Genomic DNA, 27,440 nt, shown 5'->3' on the forward strand with positions numbered 1-27,440 from the left:
TCCAGAGACTGCGCCTATTTGGTCAAAATCTCCCTTTTTGCAGGGACCTCACATGGAACTGTGCAACCACATCGAAGGTAGACACCATCAGGCCCAGCACTCACATGCAATTTCTGTAATTTGTCCAGAGGAAGGAGCACTCTGGCTAAGGCAGAGTCCAGATTTAGGCTCAGATAGTCCAAGCTTTGTGGACGGAACCAGAGCAGATTTCTGAAAATTCAGAATCCAGCCGAACTCCTGCAGAGTTCGCATTGTGATCTCCAGGTTTTACACCAGAGCAGAAGGAGACTCTGCTCGCAGAAGATCATCCAAGTAGCCCAGTACTGCGATCCCCTGTCGGCATAACAAGGCTAGTACCGGGGCTAAAACTTTTGTGAAGGCCCGAGGAGAAGGCGAGACCAAAGGGAAATGCCACAAACTGATAATGCTTCTCTCCCACAGCAAAGCAGAGAAAACGCTGGTGACTGGCACATATTGGAATGTGAAGGTAGGCATCCTTGATGTCGATAGAGGTGAGGAAATCCCCCTGATGCAGGGATGCTACCACGGTTCGAATGGACTCCATTCTGAACTTCTGCACCCGCATAAAGCAGTTTAGCGCCTTGAGGTCCAGGATTGGACGCACTTTGTCTTTCTTCCTGGGAACTGTGAACAGGTTTGTGTAAAACCCCTGAAAACGTTCCTGAGTCGGAACCCTTGCAGTAATAGGTCTTGTACCGCCCCCAAACAGGCCCTGCAAGCGGCCCGAGGACAAGCGATGGAAGGAAAGAACCTTGCCAAGGGACAAGAGCGAAACTCGATCTTGTAGCTGGACCAAATGACTTTGTGGACCCACTTGTCTTGCACTAGGGCTCTTGGCTTGCCAGACCAGGTTCGTTTGTATCCTCCAGAGGAGGCCCTGAAAGGCTTTGAGCCCTTGTCAGTCAACCCTGAGGGTCGAAAAAACTTCTTATGAGCCGAGAAGGAAGGCCCACATCTACGACAAGGTTCCTTGCCCTTAGTAGCCTGTGGAAGAAAAGAAGTCTTCCCCCCCCTGTGAGACCTTTAATGATGTCATCCAGGGTAACTCCAAACAGGCGATCTCCTTGAAAAGGAAGATCAGTCAAGGCCTTTATAGAAGTCTGGTCCATCTCCAAAACAGACACTCTTTGTGTCTATACTACTCTGGACAGGACCGATTGATCTTTCGGTGATCCTTGAGGGCAGTTGCTATGGCCGGGATCTGGGAGACATTTCTTCTTTGAATCTATTTTGGAATTATTTTGCTCTGTATAGAGTATACAAACCTTTTTACCTATTTGATCCACATTCAGCCAACTTCAAGTTAAGGGCCTTTACCTGTGCTGCACCCTGAGTGAAACAGGCATTTGGAATCCAACATCCTCGTTTATTATTGTGTATGTATACCGAGCAATTATTAGAATACGGTGTTCAGACTTATTCCCTGAAGAAGGAATTTTTCCGAAACATGTTAATAGTGAAAACATTGGGTTGAATCCCCTGTTGCTCACCCTCTGAACCGGTGATATACCTGCATTCATACAGATGGTTTTCCATATTGTTTTTAAAATGTCCATCATGATTTTACCCTTTTGTTAATGAAAATACGTTTTTACTATAATACCATTCATTTTTTGACTGCCTAAAAAGTCCCACTTGGGGATCTCTCTTTTTCCATGTCTTTATGGTTGATTTAGCTCATAGCTATGGTATTTTCAGACTGCACTCTGACAAGGAGACCCCTAAAGTAAAGTAGACAGCCAAAATCGCACAAAGTTTCAGGGTGTTGATAGTCAGCTTCCAATCCTCTGACAACCATATTCCCTGAATTGAGAGCTTTTCCAGAACACCTCCACAGTCCAACAGACTGGCATTTATTGTTAAGACCTTCCAATTCATTGGAAGAAAGAATCTTCTGGTATCCAGCATCTGTGTGGATATCCACAATTCCAGAGCAGACCAGATCTTGGGAGTCAGATGCTTTGGCAGGTCCAAGGACTCTGGACATTAGTCCCATACCGACAGGATACTGAGCTGAAGCGCTCTGGAGTGAAACAGGTAGGCATAGAAGCTGTTAAGACTCCTTATGTGTTTTAAGGCATCCACAAACATCCATTCAACACATCCTCTAGGAACAGTTAGATAGCAGGATCCCCTGGGTCCATTTCTCTGGAATGATATGTGCGCTTTGCCCACACGTTGAGGGCTTGGAAATTTCTTACTGTAGCCACCGCAGGCTGCAAACACACTCCTACAAGAGAGGACTCTTTAGGGAGATCTCTAACCTCTTAACCAAGGTGTCTTTAAAGACCACAACATCGGGTTCTCATTCAAGAGGGAAATGGCCAAATCAATGGCCAGAGAACTCCATCTCTTGTAGAATTCCTTCTCCATGGGGTACTGCTGAGCAAATGAATTCGGAGATAAAAAAACAGTTCCTTGCCAGGACCCAAATTCAGTGACTTTGAGAAGATGATTCTGGAAGTGGTAGCATCAAGCTAGTGCGCACCACGTCCATCTATCTGCCTGAAGCACCTGGCCCATCATGCTTTAGAGACACAGAGGCACAATTTCTGACACACAATGGTGAAAGGCTGCCACAACAACTTTGTTGAGCAGCAGATTAAGAATTTTGTTTTTCATTAATGGAAAGTAAAAATGGAGATACTGGTGAGTGCTTATCATCTTAGGAAAATAGTGGTAAATAAACACAGAAATTGTATTATAAGAAATTTGAACTGTACCAGTTACAGTATAAGATGATAAATGAATAATTGTCATAAAAGCACTGCATTTTTGTCATTTTTGGTGGGGACTATATATCTACTGAAATATGCTGGCTGCTATTTATATTTAGTAACATTAGCTGCATACTTTTTCTGCTTTACAAAAGTATGAATAAACCTGGCATGTACCCTGATATGAAATGCATGTTTTGAATGGACTGACATTTCAGAATGGACGTACCGGATATATTGTTGGATAGCCCCATCATGATCTCCTTTACTATACAGATGATCTCCATACTGACGAAAGATCTCAGACAATCCATCACTGTCCAGGTGCTGACTTTTTGCCAGAGAAATGGCCATTACATACAGGTTTTTCTTAAACAGCATCTGTGGGAGGTACAAAAAAAATAAATAAAAGAATAGCATAGATGAGTTTTTCAACCTCATCCTTGACCCTTCCATTAATCTTTACATTTTGTAAATGTTCTAATGTCTCTCCTTGTTTTCTCCTCTATGGTTTCTTTTTTTCCCTTTCTATATTAAATATTTTATGTTTTACTAAAGAATTAACTTTTTATCCCACTATCTCAAATCTATCGCAAATCCCATTTGCAATTTATTGTCCTAGGGTAGAGTTCTTTTCTGAGCATGCCGAAGATATACTGTATCTGCTCTAATTAGAACCTTCCTTTAACCATGGAGGTTATAACAGGCTTTAGGCACATGCAAATACACATCATATTGCCGCAATTGCAGTGGGAAAAATAGCATTTTTTTTTTACTTAAATTGATTGGAAAGTCACTTTTTTTTTTAATTTAAGAGGTGTATACTTAATTGATTTGTGCAATAGTACTGCATAGAGCAGCCGCATACCTCCTCTGCCGTCACCCGTCAGCGCTCTCTGCTCCTCTTCTTGTGTGTGCCCCCGATAAAAAGCCACTTGCTATGGGAGCACACATGCGGGTTCACTCCTGAGCCGGGCTGCATGTGTCCATAGACACACACAGCATGGCTTGGCCCCGCCCCCTGCTCCTTCCTCCCAGGATTTGATTGACCGCAGCAGGAGCCAATGGCTCTCCATGACTCATGAATGTATAAACCACAGATTTTATACAGGCTACTTTCAGGTGATTGACCACTGGCAAATAAAACCCTACTGCATGCTCATAAAACCCCACCAACTCCTGTTTTTTTTGGACGCAATAAAGAGTGATCACAGAAAACAAAGGGTAGGGGTCTGAGTCCTGTACTCCAAGATAAGGAATTTTCAGGTAAGTAAAAAAATCCCTTTCTCCTAATGTGCAGTACAGAACTTGTAATCATAGACCATAGGAAGTTCCCAAGCAATAAACTGAGGGGTGACCAACAATATATAACACAGAACTGCCAAGAAGAGGGGCAGGCTTAGTGGAGGTAGTGATTTAAGGCTTACAATGAAAGTAAGTGATAAGCCTCGGTTTTCAGGTTGAGGTTTAAATCTCCAGGAAAACCTAAAGAGAAGATTTTTTTTACATCTTTTTCAAGTTAGGATAAGGGTCTGCAGACTACCGTATTGTCTCCATAAGAGTCCTTTGACATATTGGCATGAGTTTTTTTTTGGCAGCTTCAGTCAGCTTAGAGAGAGGGAAGGTTTGCCACGACAGGAAGGCTGCACAGTAGATGATTGCGTTTACAAGGGGGAAAAAATGAGATCTGCACAGCAGAGGATAAAGAATGAAGAGTGAAGTCTGATTTTTGATAGTGGGGTCTGAAACCTCTCCCATCGGCAGCTGCCTTAACATATCAAAAGGACTTGCCAAGGAAGCTCGCTCTCAAAAATGGCATGCACAAAAAGCAGTCTTAGTCAAACAGGGTGCATGCAGTGCACCTGTAAGGGAGCTTTAGTTATGGGATTGGATCGGAGTTAGACTTTAGCTAGAGCAAGGATACCACTGGTAACTTGAAAGAAACCTGAAGTTTCCTCTGGGCCTGTAGTAGACTCATCACTTGTCTGTCCTGTGTTATCCTGCTCCCAAGCCAATCCTCCACTGCCAAATAAGGGTATTCTCCAGCGGGGTACTCACTGAATGAACATGAATTAGGAGGGTGTTTGTCTGGTATGAAGGAGTCAAGGTAACGCAGATGCTAACAGTTTCAATGGCGGTTTTCTTTCAGGAGTTGGGCAACTGGCAGTAAGCAAACAAACCGCTTGCATTGTAGGCTAAATTGTGAAAAAATACAAATAGGGAAAAATACTAAGAGTGTCAGTCACTTTACATATGCCCCCATGAACTGCTTCTGTGCATAGAATTGTGGTATATCTTGAAGAATAAGGATGTAGTGTACACTACAGGCCATCAAGACATTTCGCCCAGGAACTGGTATTTTAAGGAATACAGGGAAAGTTACCTTGTCTTACCTTGTTTACATCACTTATCCCCTTCAGGGTCCAGACTTTGCCCATCACTGTGGGCATACCCCTTCAGAGGGTTTTTGTGGGTCTGGTTATCAGGGGGATTGACTACGACCCTGGACTTGTATAGCACTCTAATGCCAACTACCTTTGTGTGAGTGCCAAACACAGAATTCAGTGCCACAGCAATCACTATAAGCCCGCCCTGTGACTTTAGGGTCCAAATATGGTTCCTAAGATGTACTTAAGTGTCAATCTGTAAACTTCTAAATGAGGCCTGAAGGCAGTAAGCAGTTTGCACTTGATAGTGAATTCTGGTGCATTAAATTTGATGAAAAGATAGTAGGAAAAACTTCTCAGAAGGGGAGAAGGCGTCCATCACCCAAGAACACTAGCAAAAAACTGGAGCCTCACAGAGTTGGTTGAGTTATGCGAGGACACTTAGGGGTGGACTCAGCAAAGTTTGTTTGCCCAATCACCTGTATGTAGCAGCATATAGTCCATGGTATGTGAATTCCTGTGTCTTAAACGGTTTAGTAAACTATTTGGTCAGCCTCTTAATGCCTATAATAAATTGTATCTTACTCAAAATTTTCCCTTTTGGAGAATTCCACCAAAATGTATATATTTTTTGCAAGGGATGCCAAAAAATCAGACTTCTGGGAAAATCAGTAAGCCAATCACACAAGCAGAAAATTAAATTTCTGGTGTACAGAACACCTCCAGTCTGCCATAGTGCATTTTACAGAAAATTACATTGCTGCAGATTGAAAATGAAGTTCATTTTCAAAAAAATTATATTACAATATGACTTGTGTAGTAATTGTATATGCTATATTTTTTATATGCCATTTTTTCCCCCACGTAAGTGGAGTTATCCTTTAATTGTAAAAAAAAAAAAAAAGATTTAATTTTGTAAACATGTAAAAACAAATAGACCAAACCAATAGGTCTTCCACTGAAGTAAATTGAAAAGATAGTTACCTCTAGTTTAGTCTGTGTGTCTTTCTCATGGAAAGCATGCAGAAGGCCATCACGAGTCAGAACATAAAGAGAGCCCCATTCAGCCAAAACATCAACCACCTCAGCCAGTGTGCAGCTGTATGCAATAAGCTTGTTTCCCAAATCATAAATTGTCAATGTCTGTCTGTCAGGTGCAAGGCTATCTCCTGACCGTGCAGCGAAGTCTGATCTGGAAGTAAAGCACACGTGAGAGAAAACAAAAGCAAAATACACAATAGCAACAATAACGTACTTCAAAAGTATCTCATAGATGGGATGAAAAAAAAAAAACTTTATTAACAAAAAATAAATAAATACAAAAAAAAAAATCCTTAGGTTGGCAGGAACCATAAGAAATAAATTTAAACTGCTGACCTCTCTCTTGTTACAATGATCAGATAGCCCCGATACCAATGTACAATCAATTTCTGTCCTTCAAAAGCAAAGCAGGGCCCTCTCTCGTCCGGTTGGTATAAATATACACATTCATTACCAGCCACCACAAATTGCATGTCTTGGGATGGATCAGACAAGGCTGAGCAACGCAGCCCACAGCCATGAGAATCTAGTTCTGTGAATGGATAATCCTTAGGTGTCAACTCATATGCCTGAAACAGTAGAAAAATAGGTGAAAAAAATTAGAATGGTTCCACAAGAAATATAGTAGAACTAAACTCTGATAAAATTGTGAAGAAGTTTTTTTAGAGCACAGTGACCAAAACGATAGTTTTCCCCTTTAATTTGTAGAATGTAGATGTGTGCATCCTCCAGCAAGCAGCTGAACATCAGTTTTACTGTGGTGACCACAGCAGATTTGGGAGCCTGCCAAAAATGGTGACAAGTGTGATGCTGAACTGAGTGAGCACTGTTATTTGTCATGATTCAACAAGCCAGTGTGGCAGGGAGGTGTATTCAATCACAATTACAGAATTTTTAAGAAGCTGCCAAAATGTACAAGTAGCCACACAGGCATCATACAACCTAAAGCTTAGACCATAAACAAACATGCATAAATAATCTGATGGCTGGATATGACTCAGGAGTGAAGAAATACACCTTTATAATGGCTCCAATTCATGCATTATATTTATCCAGGGAAATGATTGAGTTAAAGTGATTGTAAAGCCCCTGCCGATGCTCCTGGCTCCTCTTCTTTATGTGCCCCCAAAGCAAGCTGGTTGCTATATTGGCACACCTGTGGGCTAACTCACAAGTCATGCTAGAAACAGCATGTGTGGTTTGGTCCCACCCCTCCCCCACTCCCTCATCACAGGATTTGACTGATAAAAGCCTATGAGAGCGGGGAGAAGCAAAAGAGCTGCTACACACAACGCAAAACCCTGGATTGAGTGAGGACTCAGGTAGGTATTAGGGGGGGGGGGGCAACTACTACTGCCTAAACATTATTTACCTTAATGCAGAGAATGCATTAAAGGTATAAAAAACTAAATGTTAACAGTTTATAACCACGTGAATAACTTGAATTTCATTAGCTGAGAACAAATATAATGGCAAGTTAGGGAAAGATTATTTCCATCTGAGCATGTCTGCACAGTGTGTTTTGGGATATGATCCATTTTCTTACAACTATTTACAACACAAACGTAACAAAAAAAAAGAAAAAGTTATGGGGCACCTCTGCAAGATGGGAATACCCTGTTTAAGTTCCACAGCTTTGACTCGCTATGCTCCCTAGCCTTGTCCCTGAATTGACAAAAAAAAGAAAGCAAAGGAACCAGACACTCGCAGCATTATTAACATGATGAAAACACACTTCTCTGGTCACCAAAATACATATTTCTGCCAGTTGGAGAACATATTTTCTATTAACAAAGTCAGTCAAAGAATTTAAGTATCCCTAAAGCGATAGTAAATTCAAGTAAAGTACAAAAAGATGGGATTTTTGTACTTATCGTGAAATCTCTCCCAGTTCATCGAAGGACACAGCGCTCCAAAAATAACTACTGGGTTATATTGCTTCCTCCAGGAGTAGGACTAGGCAGAACAAAAAAACACTTGGCTACGCCCATGGGCTGTCCACAGCTGGTATATAACCCCCCTCTCTGCTCTATTTAATCAGTTTGGTAGCAAGCAGTATTAAAAGCCTCAAAACTCAGAGGGGAGGGTGCTGTGTCCGTCAATGAACTCAGAAAAATGGATTTTACGGTTAGTACAAAAATCCCATTTTTGTTTTCATTCATTGACAGACACAGTGCTCCATAAATCATAACTACTGGGACGTCCAAAAGCAGTGCCAAAAGAAAAATGGGGGGGGTGGGGAAAATAACCCAAGGCTAAACAGAAGAGCCCTAACCAGGACACAGGAGCCCCATCTGAAAAATAAAAATGTAAAGAAAAACACCCCTCAAGAGGGAACAGCCCCTCTTAAACAGCAGCCTGCAAAATGTTGCGGTCAAAAGAAGAATCCGCAGATCCCAAAGTATCTAGAATTTTGTGAAGGTATGCACCAACAACCAAATGGCCGCCTTGCAAACTTACGATATTGATGCCTGAAGGCCCAAGAAGTACCCAGCGCCCGAGTAGAATGCCCAGTGAAAGGGAAAGGAGGAACCTGACTTTTAATAGAATAGGCCTGAGTCACCATCTGTGTAATCCACCTGGAGATGGTAGCCAATGAAGCGGCCAGCCCTTTCCATGGTCCGTCCGTAACCACAAAAAACAAGTCTGAACTCTGAAAGGACTCCATAGCTGCCAGATACACCCAAATCGCACAAACCACATCCAAGGTATGCAAGGCAAATTCTTTGGGATTAGCCAGCTACACACAAGGAAGGCAACACAATGTCCTCATTTAAATGGAAGTCAGAGACAACTTTGGGCAGGAATGACGAACAGGGACAAAGGACCACATTATCTCTATTGACCACTAAATGGGGTCTGCAACAGGATAATGTAGCCAACTCAGATATCCTGCGGGCCAATGTAAAAGCCTCCAAGAATGCCACCTTTTGGGACAACGTAGGCAAAGGAATCTCCCGAATATTCTCAAATGGAGGTTTCTGGAGAAATGAGAGCACCAAGTTTAAATCCCATGGCGGCAAAAGAGACCTACACATGTCGAACCCCCTGAATGAAGGTATGAATTAATGTGTGGCTAGGGGGTCGCTGAAAGATGATTGCCAAGGCAGACACCTAGCCCTTGATTGTACTCAAGGCCAACTTCTGCTTAACGTCCCAATAGAGAAAGGCTAAGATCCGAGCTAGAGAAAAGCATCAAGGATGAGCGCCAATCGACTCACACCAAGAAATGTATGCTTTCCACATACGATGGTATATCTTACTGGAAGATGACTTCTTTAGGTAGTAGGGATTACGGATCCAAACAAACCTCTATCCCTCAGTACCTGACAATTCAATTGCTAAGCCAATAAAACAATCGGCTGTAAAGCAGGATGTTAGATCAGCCCTTGGGACAACTGGTCTTCTCTAAGAGGAAGCCCCCAAGGGAAATTGACAACCATGAGAATGATTGGATTCCTCGCAGAAAGCCCAGAAGAAGCCTGAGTCGAGGATGATACTGGCCTTACCATGCCCTTAGGATACTTGCGGCGTCAGCCAGAGGAACCCGTGACCTCACCACGAACTTTGGTATCCTACTGTGGAGCCGAACCTGCTAAAGGAGCTGCACATAGGACTGTGCAAACAGAACTGTCTTGAAAGTGGATACTACTAGACTCAGAAACTGTATGCAAGTCACAAGACAGAACTGTCTGTGTGACAGCAGCCGATGAATCATGGCCTGTGGTTCCTGAAGATAGTCCAGAGGAAGGACCACCCTGGTCAGAATTAAAATAGGACCTAGGTAATTCAATTTCCTGGACAGGGATAGGGGGGACCTTCGGTAGTTCGGACATAACCCGAACTATTGTAGGAATTATATCTGCACAAGTGGACTCTTGGACCTAAAAAAAAAAAAAAAAAAAAAAAAAAAAATCAGAAAAAGGAGGAAGTTAGCCCCCCTTTCTGGGGACCCCCAAAAGAAACATTTCCCGGACCTCCTTGATGCTCACGAAAGAGATCCACGGAGGCCAGAAACCAGCGAAGATGTCCCCCCACCCCAGTTATGGGTGAGGGCAGACCTTAATGCTGAAGGGGTCTTGTCTGCGGGTCCGGAGAAGCTAGCTCTGGGCTTACCAGACCAAGGTTTCTTGAAACCTCCTGGAGAAGTCGTAAAGGATCTATTTCTTATTCTCAGTCCCGGGAAGCACAAAATAATTTTCTATGGGCTGAGGAGGGGGGCCCCTATCTGCAGCGAGGCTTCTTTCCTTTCCTTGACTGTGGCAGGAAGGTACTCCCCCCCCCCCCCACCCCCACCGTGAGACCCTTAATGATGCTATCCAGAGTAACCCCGAACAGGCAATCGTCTTGAAAGGGCAGATCAATGAGAGCTTTCTTAGAGGCTTGGTCTGCTGATCAATTCTTAAGCTACAGCACGCGCCAAATCACCACGCTGAAAGAGAAAGATTGGACAGCACAGGAGCTGTATCCAAAGCTGCATCACAAAAAAGTGCAGCCCATGGACCAACTGGTCCACTAAATCAACATAAGCAACGGGAACCTGCTCACCCCCAGGCCTTGGCGCAAAAGCTTGGCCCATTAAGTTAAGGGCCGAGGCGAAGACTGGCTGCAATGCCAAACCAGCCATAGTAAACATGCTGCGCGCCACAGCCTCCGCTTTCCTGTCAGCCAGAACAGGGATTCCTCTACTGGGATCTGGGATACTGGTTGCTTTATTCAACCTGGAAACAGGAGGGTCCACCACGGGTGGACTAGTTCACTTTTTTAAAAGCAATTTCTCAGAAGGGTAACATACAGCAAAACATTTGGGGACCACAAAGGGTAACTTTGGTTGTTCCCATTCCTTATAGGTAAACCTATCAAAATAAGGCACATAAGGAAACACCTTTAGAGTGTGAGGTAACTTACGCGTACCAAATGACACAGCCACGTCCTTGGCAACACCAGCCACATCCTCCATTTTTAAAGTCTCACGCACTGCAATAATAAGTGCGTCTACCAGCGCTTTTTCATTCGCTGCTGAAACCATGGAGGAATCATCCTCACTAGTGGATGGATCTGGGGGTGAGATATTAAGCCCAAGGATGGGCCGCATCCCCAGCGGCATCAGGCTAATAATCAGACGAGACAGACTGAGCAGGGGACGCTTCCTCCTGGGCCTTTGCCCACACGCGACTTCAACCTGGGATACTAAGGACACTAAGCACAACCACAGGAAGTTGGGGTTCCACGGGACCTGCAACCTCCATGAGATGAGGGAGATGTGACCCTGAGGCTCCATAGGAAAAGAAAGACCTTGCAGTACAAACGATCTTTTAGCACCACTAATGCTCAGGGTACCTATCAGCAGAGAGAGATAACAGGGACCTCCAAGGACTCACCCTACCGACCGGAGGCGTGATGAGAGTTCGGGGGAGGAGGGAGGAGGGAGAAGGAGCTTTGGCATCCTGAGGCTTCAGTCGTTGCCAACATCTCCCAGACTAAGGGAAATGGCCATCGTGATGTAATCGGGCTACACAAACATGGCCTCCTGCCGGAGACCAGTCAAACCAAAGGAAAATGGCCGCCGTGATGTCTCCAACATGGCCGCCAGCAGCTCGAGACGCCGAAGCATGCTGCCAGAATCTTCCCTGCTCCCTCTGAAACACTGCGCCCTCTGCAAGGAGACCCCCCTGAAGGTACTGCCCTCCCCAGACAGGACATAAATTAGGGGAAACTCTGCTGCACACTCTGCACTGGGACCCCCTGCACTATACCCACACTGCAAACAGTAGGGCATGCACTCAGGGGTCTCCTATAGTGGGACCCCTCCATACTACCAGGGCAGGACACACACTATCCCAGGACCTTACAGAGGGGGTGGGGTGGCGGGGGAGGCCCCAGGGGTCTCTGCTGCATCCTCAGCCCTGGGACCTCCACCAGACTCCAGATCTGGGATATTCACAGGGAGGAAAAGAGAGGGGGGGAGCCCACAGGGACTTTAGAATAAGAGGGGGGAACCCGCAGGCAGGCCCGACCATCCCAGGAGGGTACCTGCGTCCACCCCAAAACTGCCAAAAGGGTAGAGGGGGGACTGTACTTACCCTTCCATGGAGCGAGTAATGCTCCAGACATAACTCCTCGCCACAAAAGTAGGGGAGTTGTTGGCCAAGGGACAGCTGTGACTCAGACCCACACTCGGTCGTATGCGACCCTGGGAGACGTTTAACAGCCTCTGTCCGTGTATGCTATGTCGCGGCCGACCTAGCGTGTAGCTATGGTCTACACACACACACTCACTGGCTAGGCTGGGGGGACCACTGGATCTAGATTATCCAGCCTTTCGCCCAGCCCGGCAGTTTTCTGTAGATGTCCGAAGAGAAAAAAACAAAAAAAAGATGCAAGGAAGGAGAAAAAATTGCTAGGACCAAGAGATCACAGCAGAGAGCCTATGTCCTTAATCCTGACTAGACAGAAAAAAACAGATTACCTAGAGCAGATACCTAGAGCAGAGAGAGGGGTCCATGGTCGCAGCCAAGTGTTTTTTGTTCTGCCTAGTCCTACTCCTGGGAGGAGACAATATGACCCAGTAGTTATGATAAATGGAGCGCTGTGTCCTTCGATGAACGAAAGAGAAAATGTGCCCCCCTGCGGTTTAAATCATAATGTACTAGTACGCACTGCATATTAAAACATTATGAGAGACTTACCTACAAATGGAGCTCTGCAGCGGCTTCAATGTTAACCCAGTCTTCTTTCTGGGCTCCGAATCTTTGGCTGCTTGATTGGCCGGGCTGCAGTGACATCACACCCGCATGGGAGTCACTTCGCCACGGCATGCACACCCTGCCATAAATGCAGTGTGAGCTGCGCATGCAGAGCTCAGATCGCATTACCACTGACAGGCAGGGGGGGGGGGGCATTTATGACAGAAGAGACCTCTAGGGTCCACTCCTAGTTTTCCCCGCTGGCTAAATTGAGTGGCAGGCTAATGTGGAACAATGAATATACTGTATGTTAATGGAGAGAACTTTTCCTAAAACACGTCAGCCTGGTTGCCTTGTACTTACTGTTTTTTTGCAGTGAAAATGCCTGATCACAGATCTGCTTAGATTGTGTTGCTGGTGTTTTTCTAATTGATTTGTCAGCACTGTGAGTAGAGTTAGGCAAACACTGCCTGACTCTACTCTACTCTACTGTTCACATAGAGCATCATTTAAAATTCATATTCCATTCCATATTCAGGGTGTAACAAAAATGTTACTGTAGCACTGGCCTCCACCTGCCTGTATGGGCAAGCAGCTTACACTGACAGTCTGTAGGAGTCCTGCATGCAACCGTGATCTGCTGATCACGGGTGCAATGTTTTTCAGGCTCCTAGGGAAAAATAGTAAATATTTTTACCTGCAAATAAATGTGCATTTATTAATTTTTTTTTTTTTTTTTAAAGTAAACTTCTCCTTTAATAAACAACATTTGAAACTAAATAAACCCATAAACAAGTGATGGCAAAAAATCACTATTCTTTGAACGCACAACTGAGCCAGATGATCCAACACTGCCAAAATTATCCTCATGCAAGTCAGATTACACTGGAGAGCAGCATAAATATTTCATACAAGTAAAAAAACCTTTACCTTCACATTCTCTGTTGTTACAACAAATAGATGGGTCGTCTTGCCAGTTTGCCTAAAAGCCATGCCTGTAACAGGATAGCTCCCTTCCTGCAAAACTTGGGTCTTACTGTGTCTGTCACGCGTTATGTCACCCTTGGTTAAAACCACGCTCCCATCTGCAAAACCTGAAGCAAAAAGGGGGAAGTGAGCAAACAGCAAAGAGAAAAAGCATTAAGAGTCCTATGCATCACTAAAAACGATGTGAGACACAAATGAAGGGGGATTTGGCTCATACAAGAAAGGGAAGTGTCAGCAACATTTGGGTTATACTGCTGCCTTCAGGGAGGATTTGTACACTGGCAAACAAAAAGCAATTGACCAGCTAGGGACAATCCTTTAAACTTCCATGATGCTTCCGATTTGTAGAAAAGCAGTATAAGGAGTAGACAAACACCAAGAAGTAGGACCTGTGTCCCTTAAAATGCACTGGTGGCGTAGACAGATGCCCCATGAGAAGGCATCATTACCAGTACCTGCTGGGAAATCTTAATCCTAAACTGTGATATTTTGAATTATTTTCATACTGACATTACAACACCTGTTTTTAATGCAAACTGTTAGACAGGATAATTTGGTTGGTTGAAGGCTGGTAAGTTGAGCTGGGAATTTTCTTTGGTTTTGTTTGACATGTGTCGCCATTCCATGTGCTCCTTACTGTGAAGGCCAGTTATAGGTGGGGGATGTGACCAATTGTCTGTACTGTTGCAATACTGGTGAGGGGATGCACTGGACACCTTTGCTGCCACTGTGCTATGTGCTGGGTGTCCAGTGACCCCCTGTGCCTTTAAAGTGAAATTAAAGCCTCTTTTTTTTTTCTAAACAAACTATGTGCAATGGTTTTGCAAAAAGCAGCCCGGATCCTCTTCTTCTGGGGTCCCCCGCTGGTGCTCTTGGCCTTTGCACTTCGGCAAGTCCCCCACAGAAATCTGCTTTCCATGGGGGCACACGTGCATCCCGTCCTGCTGCTGCGTCCATTGACACAGACAGTGAGACTCGGCCCCACCCCACGCGTCACAGCATTTGATTGACCGGAGCGGGAGCTGAAGGCTATCAATTTGCCCAATAAGGAGGGAGACAGCAGCTGGAGCCGCTGCTGTCGTGCTTTCCAGTGGATAGGATCAGGCTCCGGTAAGAAAAAAAGGGGGGGGGGGGCACTTCAGCACAGAAGGTTTTTCATCTTAATGCATTCTAGAAGGCTTAGGGTGAAAAATCATAAGGCTTTAGAACCACTTTAAGGATGGGTGAGCTCACTCTAGGCTTACCTGCCCTCTACCTATCCATTATTATTCATTTGCTTCTACTTTGGAGTTAGGACTGCAGATAATACAGGGGTGCTGTGAAGTGGCTCATATATTTGCAAAAATGTGAAAACGAACCCCCTGTTTTTAACTTAAACTATTAGACAGAAGAATTCGGTTGGTTGAAGGCTGGTTGGAATGTTGAGCTGGGAATTTTCTTTGGTTTTGACATTACACTCATGTATTGGTAAAGAGCTTGCAAGATCTTGGTGGAAGACTGATTTCCCTCAACAGATGAATGTAATCTTGCACAACCCCAATTCCAAAAATATTGGGACACTGTAAAATGTACATGAAAAGAAACAAATTTCATACATCCATATTTTTTTCACAACAAAAATCATATGAAATGTTTAAACTGAGAAAATGTACCATTCTAAGAAAAAAAATATAAGGTCATTTTGAAAATTTGATGGCAGCAACATGTTTCAAACCATTGCTCTGGGCCTCAAGACAACCTTGTCTTTATGTAGAATAGGAAATGGTTCCTTACAAGTCAAAGTTGCTAACTCAGACGCTTAGTTCTGACAGGTAGGACTATTTGAGCGACACTTTGTAAAAAGGTCTTCATTAGGGAACGTCAAGCAAGCGTTCGGAACAAGATTAAAAGAGAACTGACTCGTGATGGAACTAAGATCCAAATGTTTATCTAGACCAGACTGAAGAAAGGTCAAAATTTTTTCCCAACAAGCATTTTCTGGGATCAAACTTTCTGGTCTTGCACCAGGCAAAGATTGCTTTCCATGTGCGATGGTAGAACTTGCGTGATGTGGACTTCCTAACCTTTAATAGCATAGTAATTCCTAACGCTGACCATACACAGTAAAAAAAATAACAGTCGTATTTCTAAAGCTATGACAAATGTGCATGCAGTAGCAGCATCATTGTATCGATATGTGTCACCAAATTATCAACATATTATCGACCAATAACAACATAAACGGTACATTTTTAACCGATCAATTAGATGATCCGGGGTTACGTTTTAACATGCGTACGCGCAGTAGACTCTCTCGAACTACTTTCAATCGATTCCACTATGAATGTTTAGAAAATCGATAATTTAAGCTCAAAAAATCTAACGCAATGTTTTTTTTTGCCATAAAACGTACTTCGATAATCAAAATTAGCCCACTAATATTTAGAAAGTCAAACAAACAATCGAGTTTATCAAACGCTTTTACTAACCGTGTATAGCCAGAAATAATCAGAAAAGACAATATCTCTTGAGACTTGGGCTTCAATAGCTATACCATCATAGCCAGAACCATGAAGCAGGGTGTAAACTGGTCCTTGGCAAAGAAGATCTAGGTGGTCTGAGAAACCAAAAGGGGAGTCTGCCAGGAGTCTAAAGGTTTGAGAACCACATCCTCCAGAGACAGCTCAGTGCTAGAAGAATTACTGGAACTCCCTCTAGCGCAATGCAGTGGAGAAGACAAGAATGGAGTTTTAGAGGAGGAAAGACATACTTCAGTCTGGAGCCACCAAAGCATCTACAGTGGGGATCGAAAGTTTGGGCACCCCAGGGAAAAATTTGTATTAATGTGCATAAAGAAGCCAAGGAAAGATGGAAAAAATCTCCAAAAAGGTATTAAATTACAGATTAGACATTCTTATAATATGTCAACAAAAGTTAGATTTTATTTCCATCATTGACACTTTCGAAATTACAGAAAACAAAAAAATGGCGTCTGCAAAAGTTTGGGCACCCTGCAGAATTTATAGCATGCACTGCCCCCCTTGCAAGGCTGAGACCTGCCAGTGTCATGGATTGTTCTCAATCATCGTCTGGGAAGACCAGGTGATGTCAATCTCAAAGGTTTTAAATGCCCAGACTCATCTGACCTTGCCCCAACAATCAGCACCATGGGATCTTCTAAGCAGTTGTCTAGAAAACAAACTGAAAATAGTTGACGCTCACAAAGCTGGAGAAGGCTATAAGAAGATAGCAAAGCGTTTTCAGATGTCAATATCCTCTGTTCGGAATCTAATTAAGAAATGGCAGTCATTAGGAACAGTGGAAGTTAAAGCAAGATCTGGAAGACCAAGAAAAATATCAGACAGAACAGCTCGCAGGATTGTGAGAAAAACAATTCAAAACCCACGTTTGACTGCACCATCCCTCCAGAAAGATCTGGCAGACACTGGAGTTGTGGTACACTATTCCACTATACTTGTACAAATATGGTCTTAATGGAAGAGTCATCAGAAGAAAACCTCTTCTACGTCCTTACCACAAAAATCAGCGTTTGAACTTTGCAAATGAACATATAGACAAGCCTGATAATAAAGGAGTGAAGAGATTGCACACACCTCCACAATTGCAAAATAATCACTCACCCTGCGCTCTAGTTTCCACAGAGATATAAATATATACACATATTAGACCTTAACGGTCTCAGCTGCTGTTATACTCAAAAAAATTCCTGACAAAAGGTGTAATAGACAATCTAAAAGATTATAGATGAATCCACAACACTAACAGCGCTAATGAGTAAGTCTGCTAATATCAAGGTAACTCCCATGTGAGAGGACTGATGACAGACAGAAATTATGCAGTTTTCAATCGAGACGGTTTCAATAAGTGACAGTCCAAATCTCAGGGGAAGGGTGTGAAGGATTTCTTATTCATCCACCATAAATCCACCAATCACCGGTGCTCCCCCCTCTCTCCTGGAACTCACCAGATCAATGATCAAAAAAACTCCCTCAGAGTATACTCCAATCACCATGTGGACGTTTCCAACAACCGCAAGATCGAAAATCCATCTAACCCTTATTAGCCTTCATAGGTTACTCCATTCATGATAGCATGTAAATGAAGAGTAGGGGCACATAGTGTAATTCCGCAACTTTATATATAAAATCTGACACATACAGCCCCACTCCCCTCAAGATGCCTATTCAGCAGAACTATAAAGTCTTGATTGACGTGACGTGATGTGAAAAAACTTAAAAATTGTTAAAACTTTTCTGCAGAAAAGGGTGCCCATCTTCCTAGGACACTAGCAAAACCCAGTTACAGTGTGGAAAATTATTATTTGATCCCCTGCAGATTTTGTAAGTTTGCCCACTTACAAAGAAATGAAGGGTCTATCATTTATATCATAGGTGTATATTAAATAATAGAGACAGAATATCAACCAGAAATCTGGGAAAAACACATGATACAAAGGTTATAAATGGAGTTGCAGTTCAGTGGGTAAAATAAGCATTTGATCCCCACTGTATCTCTGATTTACTTCTAGTCCTGTGTCCTTTAACCCCTTAATGCCTGAAGGTAAACAAAGGATAAATTCACCTCTACAGAAAATATAACAAATGCACATATTTTTGTAGGAAAAAAAGAAAAATGGGCATTTATTATTTTTTTCTGCAGGGGGAAATCAAGGTGAGAGGGGGCAGGAGCTGGAACTAAGTACAGGTGGAATATTTAACATGTTCCGAAGGTGAACTTAGCCTTTAATGCTTGAAGGCAGTTTTGCAACTTTGGCACATGTTCGGTAAATAATATCCATCATCACAACTACATAGTATAACCAGGTAAATTATGCCATATTTTGTTCAGGACAAAATTGACCAAACAACAAAAGTGAACAAAAGTGTTTTTTTGTTTTTTTTTTACTAGGAGAAAAAAAGTTACAATTGGGGGGGGGGGGGGGTATCAACACTGGAGCAACTGTGCATGGCAACCAATCCGGTTTTAACTTCAGCTTGTTCAACTAAGTTTGGAAAATTAAAGATATGAGTCGATTGGCTGCCATGCACAGGTGCTCCTGATTCTGGCTGCTCCCGTTTTGACCATTTCCCCTAAATGTAGGTTTTTTTCATTCAGAAGGAGCACAGGGGTGGGTTTTACAGAGTGAACACCAAGACATGGGCTTTATTTAAAGCTTTATGTATTAAAATATTTCATTTTGAATACCTTCAGTCAAATATCAAGGTAAAAAAAAAAAAAGCACTAGATTTCCAAAAATTAAATAAATGGAAGATTATTCTGACAGCTTCTTGTGGGTTACAACGTATACACATTCATTTATACACATACATAAGAAAACACATCTTCTACAGCTTACCAATAGCCATGAAGTTGAGGTTTTCATGAACTGTGATGCAGGACACAACTGTGGGTTTATTGCCAGGAATGGCTGGGAAAATTCGAGTGCAAAGTGGGTTACCCCCATCACGTTTTTCCAAATTCCAAACTTTAACCTGTCAAAGAGAATTTATTGTTATTACAAACAGATAAAAGTATTTCTGTGCTTTCCACCAAGTACATTCTTGTACTGTTTTACTTAAAGTGGTTGTAAACCCCCCTTTAATGTTTGTACCTATAATAAGGCTTACCTATACGTACTGTAAATATCTCCTAAACTTGCACCATTTAGGAGATATTTACTGTATACTGTGCTGATGACATCGGCGAATGGCCGCCCATGCCGTTTCTTCAGAGCCCTGTGCCGTGAATGACAACTCCTGCGCATCATCACGTGGCTCTGGCCAGTAGCACAGCTGCGCAGACCCCGAAGGCACGTGAAGATGGACACGGCCTCCAGCGGGGACAACAAGGGCTTTGTTCGGAGTTGTCACATAATGTGCTAGTATGCGACGCATACTAGCACATTATGCCTTTACTTTCCAGGTAAGAAAAAAAAAAAAACAACAGACTTTACTTCCTCTGTAAGCTGGCCATAGATGGTTCATTTTTCTCATTCAGCCAGGGGGCTAAACAGGAAAACAATGAACAGATTCCTCTATCCACACAAGTGAAGTGGATGATGGAACCCAGTAAAACTGTCAGAATACACTGATCAGCAGCTGCTGACTGACAACGTTTTTCCTGCTTGTCCAATTAACTTCAGTCAACCAAGGAGAGCCACACAGTCTGTCTATGGCCAACAATAAAGGATAATTTCACCTTTAAAAAAATAAATAAATGAACATTTTTCACAAGTAAAAAAATGTGCACTTACTATTTTTTGTTTTGTTTTTAGGAGCCTGGAAAGCATTGCAGCAGTGATCAGCAGACACCTGTGCCATACAGGTCTCCTGCAGACTGTCAATGTGAGCTGTCTGTCCATACATCGTATGAGCAGGCAGTTTTAACACTGACAGAAAGAATCAGAGCACTCAACAGCGCCGTAATAATTCATTGTGAAGTACAATCCGACATCCGCAAAGGATAACGGTACTTGTATTTCATTCATTCATTCACAGAACTCTGTGAATGAATGACACGGTCGTGTTAAGAAGCCCCGCATGGCCACGTTCTGTTTAAAATGTGAAAGCTGGTACAGGGAACTTCTCCCTGTTCTGCTGTCACACACAGGGCTTGGATCGCCAGCCACTGCAGGAGTGGGAACACCTTGAAAGCAAGTGGAACATGTAACATGTTCCCAAAGCTGAACTTATCCTTTAGGCCTTTTCACACTTCTGCAACTTGTCCTGCGACTTGGGACTGCAAAGTCGCATTACTAGTGGTACTCCATGATTTCCAGTGAGTACCGTTCATATCTGTGCAATTTCAAGTCGCAACGATTTCAAAGTAGTCCCTGCACTACTTTGGTCCAACTTTGATGCGCTTTGAGATCCAAAGACCTCAAGATTACTCCGACATTGCTTCAAATCCAGTCATAATCGTGTCAAAATTGCGGCAAAAAATTGTGCGACTTTTAGGTCCCACAAATGTGAAAGAGGCCTTAATTACACTTTCAGAATACCTAAAAGTGTCACTTTAGACAGGAGTGGTTCATTTTCACAGTTGCTCTTGCTATGCATTACATAGCTATTCCTGGCCATCATTTTGACAGCTGGTAAATGCTAGGAATAGTGGCCAAATGGGTAAAGGGGTTAAAGGTCATCTAACAGTTTTGGGGTGTATCTTCTACATTTAAAATCCTCAAGTGATAAAAGAAAGAAAACTTACCAGAGGGTTAGTGCCTTCTTCATCCTCCCCTACAGAAACAAGGATATTGTGTTGTTTGAGTTGATGTAGATGGGTAACACAAAGTTTGTAAGCCTGGAATGAGGTGAGCTGAAGAGATCGAGACAAGAACCAAATCTGCCCTATCATATTTAATTTTCAGTTAAAGACATAACCCACAAGGAAGGTACAACATTAAATCTCAGTAACATCAATATGCCGACACATAGAAACCATAAATGGGTAATAACATACCTCCTTGTCAAATACATCAGCTAAGTACACATTTTGGAGCTGTTTTACTTCTCAAGAATTTGCATTTGTCAACCCATTCCTGAGATTTACACAGCTCTGCCACACAGTGCAGCCCTGTCTAACGAAGGAGAAGATCGGATGTTATTCTGCTGCAGTTCAGTAATACTGTAATAGGCCTTGTACTTTTTCTCATCCTGCGACTGTGAAAGGACAAAAGGCAGAGAAATGATCTCATACATGTCATTCTGCTCTCTCGCCCCATCAGCAGAGCAGCACACCTGACAGGCTTCTCATGCAGCCTTCCCTTTTTTTAATCTGCTGTGAAAGAGATTTAAAGAGGCTGTTCCCAGATTAAATGCAGACACATCCACAGCTCGCATGCACCTTTCTAGAGATTTACAACCTGGGGTTCCCTTTTAAAATAACCATCTTCTTTTTTCTCTCTTCAGTTCTCTTTGTGCATTGCATCTTGGTTATAACATTAGTGAATACTTTCCTTCTAAAACAAAAGCTGATCACACCCCTAATAACCGCAGCTAGCTGGTGAGAAAAAGGTCACAATGACTAATAAATTCCACAGAACATAAAAATATATCACACCATTACTGAACCTTCCTCTGTGTTGCATAGAAGAAGCGATTTCAGAGGCAAAGTGCCTGTATTCAAGAAGGAGCTAAAAAAGGGCACCAGTCCTAAATAGTTTATTGAAACTCAAGGGGAGCCAATGTGTTTCAGGAATCCGAGTAACCTTCCTCAGGACTAATAAACACAATAAGTATAAATTTAATTGTAATGCACAGAAAGAGAACAAGGCAAACATTACAAAACAAAAAAGATAAATAAGCTAACAATAAAAACACTTCCACTGGTAGTAACCATTAAATATATACAAAGAAATGGGAAATTATGGGGATTGCAAACCCTTCTACATACCCAGTGAAATGACTGACCTCAGGTTATACACAGATTAAACAAATCCTCCTCCATAAGTTGTACCTATCTGCAGCCTTCTCTTCTCTACAGCCATTCAGAGGCCAGAATTTATAAAGCTAGTCTGAGCTGTCAGAAAAAAGGGGGGGGGGGCTGAAATTACCCTCTGCAGAGCTCAGTAAGGAGAGCTCTGATAGCTGATTGGAGGGAACAGACACACCCCCTTCACACAGCACACAGGAACACAGCTGAGGCTGTCAATCTGCTGAAGCTCCCTCCTGTCACCTTTTTTCTCTTGGTGTCAGGAAAACTTGTCAGAAGTGACTTCTGCAGATAGCAGAGGAACGAAGTAGCAAACAGAAATGACACTTTGTGCTCTTAATGGAGACACACTATAGAGGGGTATGTTTCATCACTTTTTTTTTTTTTTCAGATAGAATAGGGAAGGCTCAAGTTGATTTTTTTTTGCTGGAAAAATTTTCCTTCACTTTTCTGAGACAGAACAGGAAATGAGAAAATGTATCTTAAGTTAAAAATTCCAATCAAGGGGAATTGTCATAGGTACAGGGTCCCAAGTGGAGGATTTCCATCACTTTTCACTTTGGTGACCGACCGCTCTTAAAGTGATATAAAAATTTTCATTTCTATTTTTAAGAGATTAGCACTAAGATTTGTCTTCAGATTCTTTTTTTTCTATCTTCCCTGTTTACACAGTCCTACCTGCTGGCCCCAATTCCCATTGTGAGGATGGCTCCTTGCCTTGCAGAGTCCTATGGAGGTCTGCCGGACTTAATGTGAGGGTTCAGAGAATAGAAGCAGCCACAACCTGCACTGGACATCCACAGGCAGACCAGAGAAATAGAAAAGATGACACCCTTACAGGAGAGCGTGTGTGTGGACACTAGGAATGATGGGACGTGTAGTCCTGAGGAGGGTAATCAGAAACACTTCCTTATATTCAAAATACACTTTGCAGTTCATGAGAGCTGTATGGAGGAACCTGGAGGCTGTACTGATAAAAAGTGGAGGCTTTAAAAAAAAGTAAAGTACCACTTTAAATTTTGTATTTACTATCATATTTTGTCTCAGTGAAGATAATCATCAGGACAAACAGAAATGATTAGTCCTCCCATTAGGGACACTAAAAACAAAACACTGACAGGGGTCCTAGCCCTTCCCTCCTCTATCCAACATTGAAAAATACCATTTTGTCTTTACATTTACTTCAATTCCAAGGCAAAGAATACAAAACTGTTTTAATCGAGTTTATGATTTGTAAATAAGAAAAGAACATGGCTTGTAACCTCATTTACATTTGAATAAGGGGGTAGCAAAATTAGGATGCTAAGCTATGTTCTTACCGCCCTCTGATCACCCAATTTACCCTAACAGGCGACCAGAAGGGGCGGTACACATGCTGCAACCACAATGCTTTACAATCACGGCAAAAACGATGCCACAGGTAGCATTCAGCAGACAGTACCGCTGCCAAACCCAACCCATCCAAGTGAATAAAGTCATTCCTCAGGCTTTCATGGGTTCACCCAAGAGGCGACAGATCACCTCTCAACCCCTTCAACTGCCCTCTGAAAAAGGATCCATGGCGAACCGCTTTTTGGAGGTCATATGTAATATTCCCATCGCACAAATTACTGTAAATAGCAAACAGTAGGCAACTGATAACAAAACGTATACTGCCCGCATACCATGGATCTTCAAAAGTAGCATCCAAATGTTTATTAGAATGATCACATCACAACTTTAAAGAGTATCTCCACTTTTGTTGAGGAAAAAAAAACCACATTCCCCTCTGGGTGATCTATGTACATTACAAGGATTTTAACAAACTGTTGCAGATTCCTACCTTTTGTAATTCTGAAGAAATCCCTGTTTGTGTCCATATGCAAAGTGAACGGGAGTGACTTCTTCATTAGTGATCAGCTGCTTAACCTGCTGGGTTCTGATGAGGAAAGTGCCAAGGTCTGCATCCCTTTACACTCGATTAACCCTTTTGGGGTATCTTACCAAAACTGACTTTTTTTGTTGCAGAGGATACAACGATGCCAAAAATCTGATTTGTATCTTAGTGCAGACATTTGGGAAAATCGGTCAGCCAATCACTCAAGCAGGAAATTACATTTTGGGGGTGTCTCTGTACAGAACGCCTCCAGGTTGCCATATTGCGTTGAATTTGACTGAAAATGACACTGCTGCAGATTGGAAAGGGAAGGTCATTTTTGAAAATGTTATATTACAATGTGGCTTGTGTCACAATTTTATATGCAATATTTTGCTTTATTTATGATTTTTTTCCCCACAAAATTGGAGTTACTCTTTAAGATTCAATGTTTTGGGGTCAGGCAAGACCCCTTCATCACATGCCTGACAAAGGGATGCTGCGTGGACCGTAGCGTTGCAATAATACCGGTACTCATGGAAATGCTCCAATACTAAACAATACCTTCAAGTCTGAAGACTGCAAGACCAGATTTACATATATGTGAATTGGATGCGTTTTGAACCACATCCGAATCGCATGACATGTGAGCCTGCTGTCTTTTCAATAGAGCCGGTGCACATAGATAAAGGCCACTTGCAGTGCATTTTTAAAAAGAGTTCAGTATGATTTTGAGCATGGTTCATATGCGATGTTCATTGTCATACACTTTTACGTTTTGCGCCTGAACCACTGAACAAAGTCGCACCAGAGGGGGGCAGAAATCCCACTGCCAAACCAGGACCGTGCATATGTGAACCCAGTCTAACCACCACCTTTATGGAGAGAGATTAGCGATGCACCGAAATTTCAGATGAGCCAAAACATATCAGGTGAAAATTGTCTTCTTGCTGTGTTTTCAATGCATTCCAATGGGGAGGTGCGTTTTGTTTAACTGACCAGAAATGCAGCAAGCAGGATTTTTACCACCACAACAGAAGCGCAACGGACCAGTGTGCAGACATACATAAAGGGATACATTATTCTTAAGGTTTTCTTGCGCTACAATATATATATATATATAATACTGATAATGGCCGACAATAAATTTTCATTTAAATTCATGATATTAATTAAAAAGTCTAATATAATACAGTTAAATATTTTAAAAAAGTATATTATACACACACACACACACATACTACTATAATATATATATATTTATTTTTATTTTTTTTAATTGTCATTTTTGGTTTTCAGTGTGTCCTGCGTTTTTGGTTTCGGCATCAAATGTTCTATTCGGTGCAGCTCTAAGGGTCCTTTCACACGGCGAATCTGATCCGATCCACCTGTCAGTTTTTCAGGTGGACCTGATCAGATGCTCCATGCATCCCTATGGGGCAGCGGATGTCAGTGGAGACATCTCCGCTGACACCCACTGCTCTCCGATCCGATCTGGACTGTGAAATCCAGACGGATGGAAACCCTTTTTTCCATCCGTCTGGAGGATCGGATGGGATCGGATGAGAATGGACAGGCGGTCCGTTCTCATCCGATCTCCCCCAGAGGACAGCGGGGATCTGACAGCTCAGTCTGCGCACACGGAACAGCGACAGAGCTGTCATCCACCTGCTCAGTGAGGATTGGCGGATCGATCCCCCGCTGAGCAGAACAGACCTCGTCGGACGGCGCTCCGTGTGAAAGGACCCTAAGAGAGATGCATAATAGGTATTAGCGAGTACTTGAGAAAAAGGATTAGTACTCGGTCTAAAAAAACGGCTATCGGTGCCTCCATGGCAGCCTGGAAACATTGCACCTTTACTGCTGTAATGTGGTCATTCTAAAGTATAAAGATATATATATATAGATATGTGTGCTATTTCAAATATCCGTGGTGTGCTGGTGATATATTCTTTGATTGCTGTTCAGAGGGGTGGCAATGACGGGCTCAAGTGTAAAGGAGCCCTAAGAATAGAAAGAATGAGAACGGTCAGCACATTTATGGTGCAGCACATGATCAGCCATAGGGCTCATTTGCACCTGCTTTGCTCTCTGAAGAACAACCTGCGTTCAGGTTGCTCTTCAGAAAGCATTTGACAGGTGGTGAGGAGGCATTGTATCACCTCCTTACCAAAAGTTTTGACCCCCAAAATTCCAGGCAGCCAGGGTGCAACTGTACACGTTGTGGGAGGTTGCAGCACGGCCCCATTTACTTGAATGGGAAGCACACTAGCACTATGGAGGGGGGGGGGGGGGGCATTCCTGATGCATGTGGCCACTCCAGAAAGAAAAGGGTGACTGTGGGGCGGTAAAAGGGAGGCTCACCTGCAGGGGTTTCACCACCCCCCAATCACAAGTATAAACAAGCCCAGCACTTGCATGGATTTTTGGGCTGGGTTATCACCTGTGGAGGAAGGAAGCCAGCAGAGGGCGCTGTACCCTGCCCAGTCACTGACAGCACTGACTGATGTTCTGCTGACACAGAATGTGGTATAATGGGTAATAAGCACTCACACTATGGAGAGAAGGATTCCAGGACATTATGCTGCTTACACACTATACCAGAGCACAGCCACTACCCTACACACCAACATATATACAAGGATATCCCCAAACACCAGGCTGCCCCGCCCGGAGTCACACACTATTATCCCCGGCGGCAGGGACAGAGCTTTCCCGCCCTCCCCGGGGAACCGCACCGACTCCTTCTCAAAGAACACGAAGCGCCTCCACTGCAGGTACACAGCCATCTTCAGTGCTTCCCTTCACACCAATCATGTGACCGTCACCCAACCACATGACACGGCCACTTGCCACTGACAAAACGTAACGCACAGGTCCTGATCGCTACGTAGCGTAGACGCCAGAATCAAGATCCGCCATCTTTTCTTTGGGCACATCGGCCAGGCATAAAATTTTAAAGCTGAAGTAGTTCAAAAATGATTTTTGCTAATTTGCTCCTCAGTAAAAATGAATTAGCTCCACTGATGTGTCCCCACCGCACTTTTTTTTTTTTAAAGAAATGTTATTGGCAGACAACAAATAAGTCAGGACAAACAAAAGGCTCCATTCGCAGAACCAGATCGCATGCAGTATTGAGGCGTTTTAACAAATAGCGCATTCCATCCTGAAAATGTAAATTCACTATAGCCAGACATCCCAACCTGCAAAAACTCATTTCAGGGATGTGGCAAGGTCACTTCAGGGAGGTGGCACTCCGCGCCGCCGCGCCACCATGCTGCTCCCCCCGTGCACACCGCCGCACCCCCCCTTCCCA

At 43.2% G+C, this 27,440-nt stretch overlaps 1 protein-coding gene across 2 annotated transcripts in view; it reads right to left on the reverse strand.

The window, feature by feature from the left end:
• Positions 1–26,951, reverse strand: part of VPS11 (VPS11 core subunit of CORVET and HOPS complexes) — a 74,209-nt gene extending 47,258 nt beyond the window's left edge. Inside the window, exons 1-7 of one of the 2 annotated variants that reach the window (XM_082273786.1) lie at positions 26,748–26,951; positions 21,046–21,185; positions 19,196–19,331; positions 13,783–13,946; positions 6,503–6,735; positions 6,110–6,317; positions 2,968–3,119 (exon numbers count right to left, since the gene is read on the reverse strand). In XM_082273786.1, coding sequence (XP_082129912.1) covers positions 2,968–3,119; positions 6,110–6,317; positions 6,503–6,735; positions 13,783–13,946; positions 19,196–19,331; positions 21,046–21,185; positions 26,748–26,913 — 1,199 coding nt within the window. In that variant the 5' untranslated portion in view covers positions 26,914–26,951. Of the gene's footprint in view, positions 1–2,967; positions 3,120–6,109; positions 6,318–6,502; positions 6,736–13,782; positions 13,947–19,195; positions 19,332–21,045; positions 21,223–26,747 lie in introns of those variants that run through there. The other variant, XM_082273785.1, reaches the window with a different exon arrangement.
• Positions 26,952–27,440: the final 489 nt, after the last annotated feature.

The sequence above is a fragment of the Pelophylax lessonae genome (genome assembly GCF_965119305.1).
Source record: "Pelophylax lessonae genome assembly, chromosome: 12".
Taxonomy (NCBI): domain Eukaryota; kingdom Metazoa; phylum Chordata; class Amphibia; order Anura; family Ranidae; genus Pelophylax; species Pelophylax lessonae.